Below are 1,110 nucleotides of genomic sequence, written 5' to 3' on the forward strand. Positions count from 1 at the left end.
GGGCGCCTTCCTCTGCCTGCGCCTCCCCAAGCCTGCCCACACGCCCGGCTCTCCGGGGGCCCTGCCCAGCCACCCCACGGCTGTGTGTCCCCCCTGCCCGGCCATCCACCAGGCCTCAGACAGGGCTCTGTGGGTGCTGCTGGTGGTCCTGCTTCTCCCCCTGACCATGAACCGTCAGGCCCAGAAGTTCTCATTCACAGAGGCCTGACAAGCAGAGAGCCGCTGACAGACAGCTGCAGAGTGCAGCCCTCCAAGCAGGAGAGCACGTGGGCTCTGTGGGCGCCGCAACACGGCTGACTGCACTGCTCGCGCACTTGGCTGACCCGGCCAGGGACTAGCGAAAACCCCCAGTAAATGCAGTTTCAAGCTGGTGAATAAACACATACACGTGTGTGTGGTAATCACAGCTATATAAAAGTCACGTGTACCTTCATCAAGTTTATACTGAAAACGCAAGAAAACCTAAGGATAGCGCGCACTTGGTGGAGGTATCGACACTCCTGGCCGAACGCCACTGAGCCACTGGTCTGCTCTAGCCTCGCCCTCTGAGCACAGGTCCGCAGGTGCTGCCCAGGCTCCAGTGCCAGCCTGCGAAGGCCCTGCTCGCCCCGCAGGCCCACCCTGAGCACCGCCGCTGGAGCTGGCCCAGCCCACGCTGCGGCTGCGACTCTGCTGCTCCGGCTGCCCTCCGGCGACTCTGAGACGTGCCACTGTCCCCAGAGCGGGCGAGGCTGCCTGACTGGCCTGCGGTCATAGCCGCGCAGTGGAGCCCGTGCCCACGTGCCCTGTGCCGCCCAGCCCCCCAGCCAGGAGCAGCCGGTGGCTCGAGGCCCCGGGGCCCCACTCCGCACGGGGCTCGCCCCCTGCACTCGACGGGAAGCAGGGCGCGCTCCGTGGCCCCGCCCCACCACCCGGTCCACGAAGATGCTGCCTCTGCCTCCGTCCAGGAAAGTTCTGGCACCCGAGCCCAGACGTGCTCGTAGCTTGATGCAGACAGACAAGAGGCAGGCCCCTGCATCCCCGCACCTTCGTCCGCCGGGCTCTGGAGCTGCTGCTGGTGGCACAGGGAGCGGAAAGCGTCCTCCTCCTGCCGGATGACCCGGTACAGGA

The 1,110-nt window shown here is 66.3% G+C and overlaps 1 protein-coding gene across 1 annotated transcript in view; it reads right to left on the reverse strand.

The window, feature by feature from the left end:
- Nucleotides 1–1,110, reverse strand: part of CABIN1 (calcineurin binding protein 1) — a 33,223-nt gene that overhangs the window by 10,390 nt on the left and 21,723 nt on the right. The window contains exon 20 of the mRNA XM_010860073.1: nt 1,027–1,110. This exon is cut by the window's right edge and continues 17 nt beyond it. Within this exon, the coding sequence (XP_010858375.1) occupies nt 1,027–1,110 (84 nt within the window). The remainder of the gene's footprint in view (nt 1–1,026) is intronic.

Source organism: Bison bison, unplaced genomic scaffold (assembly GCF_000754665.1).
Source record: "Bison bison bison isolate TAMUID 2011002044 unplaced genomic scaffold, Bison_UMD1.0 scf7180017856933, whole genome shotgun sequence".
Lineage (NCBI taxonomy): Eukaryota > Metazoa > Chordata > Mammalia > Artiodactyla > Bovidae > Bison > Bison bison.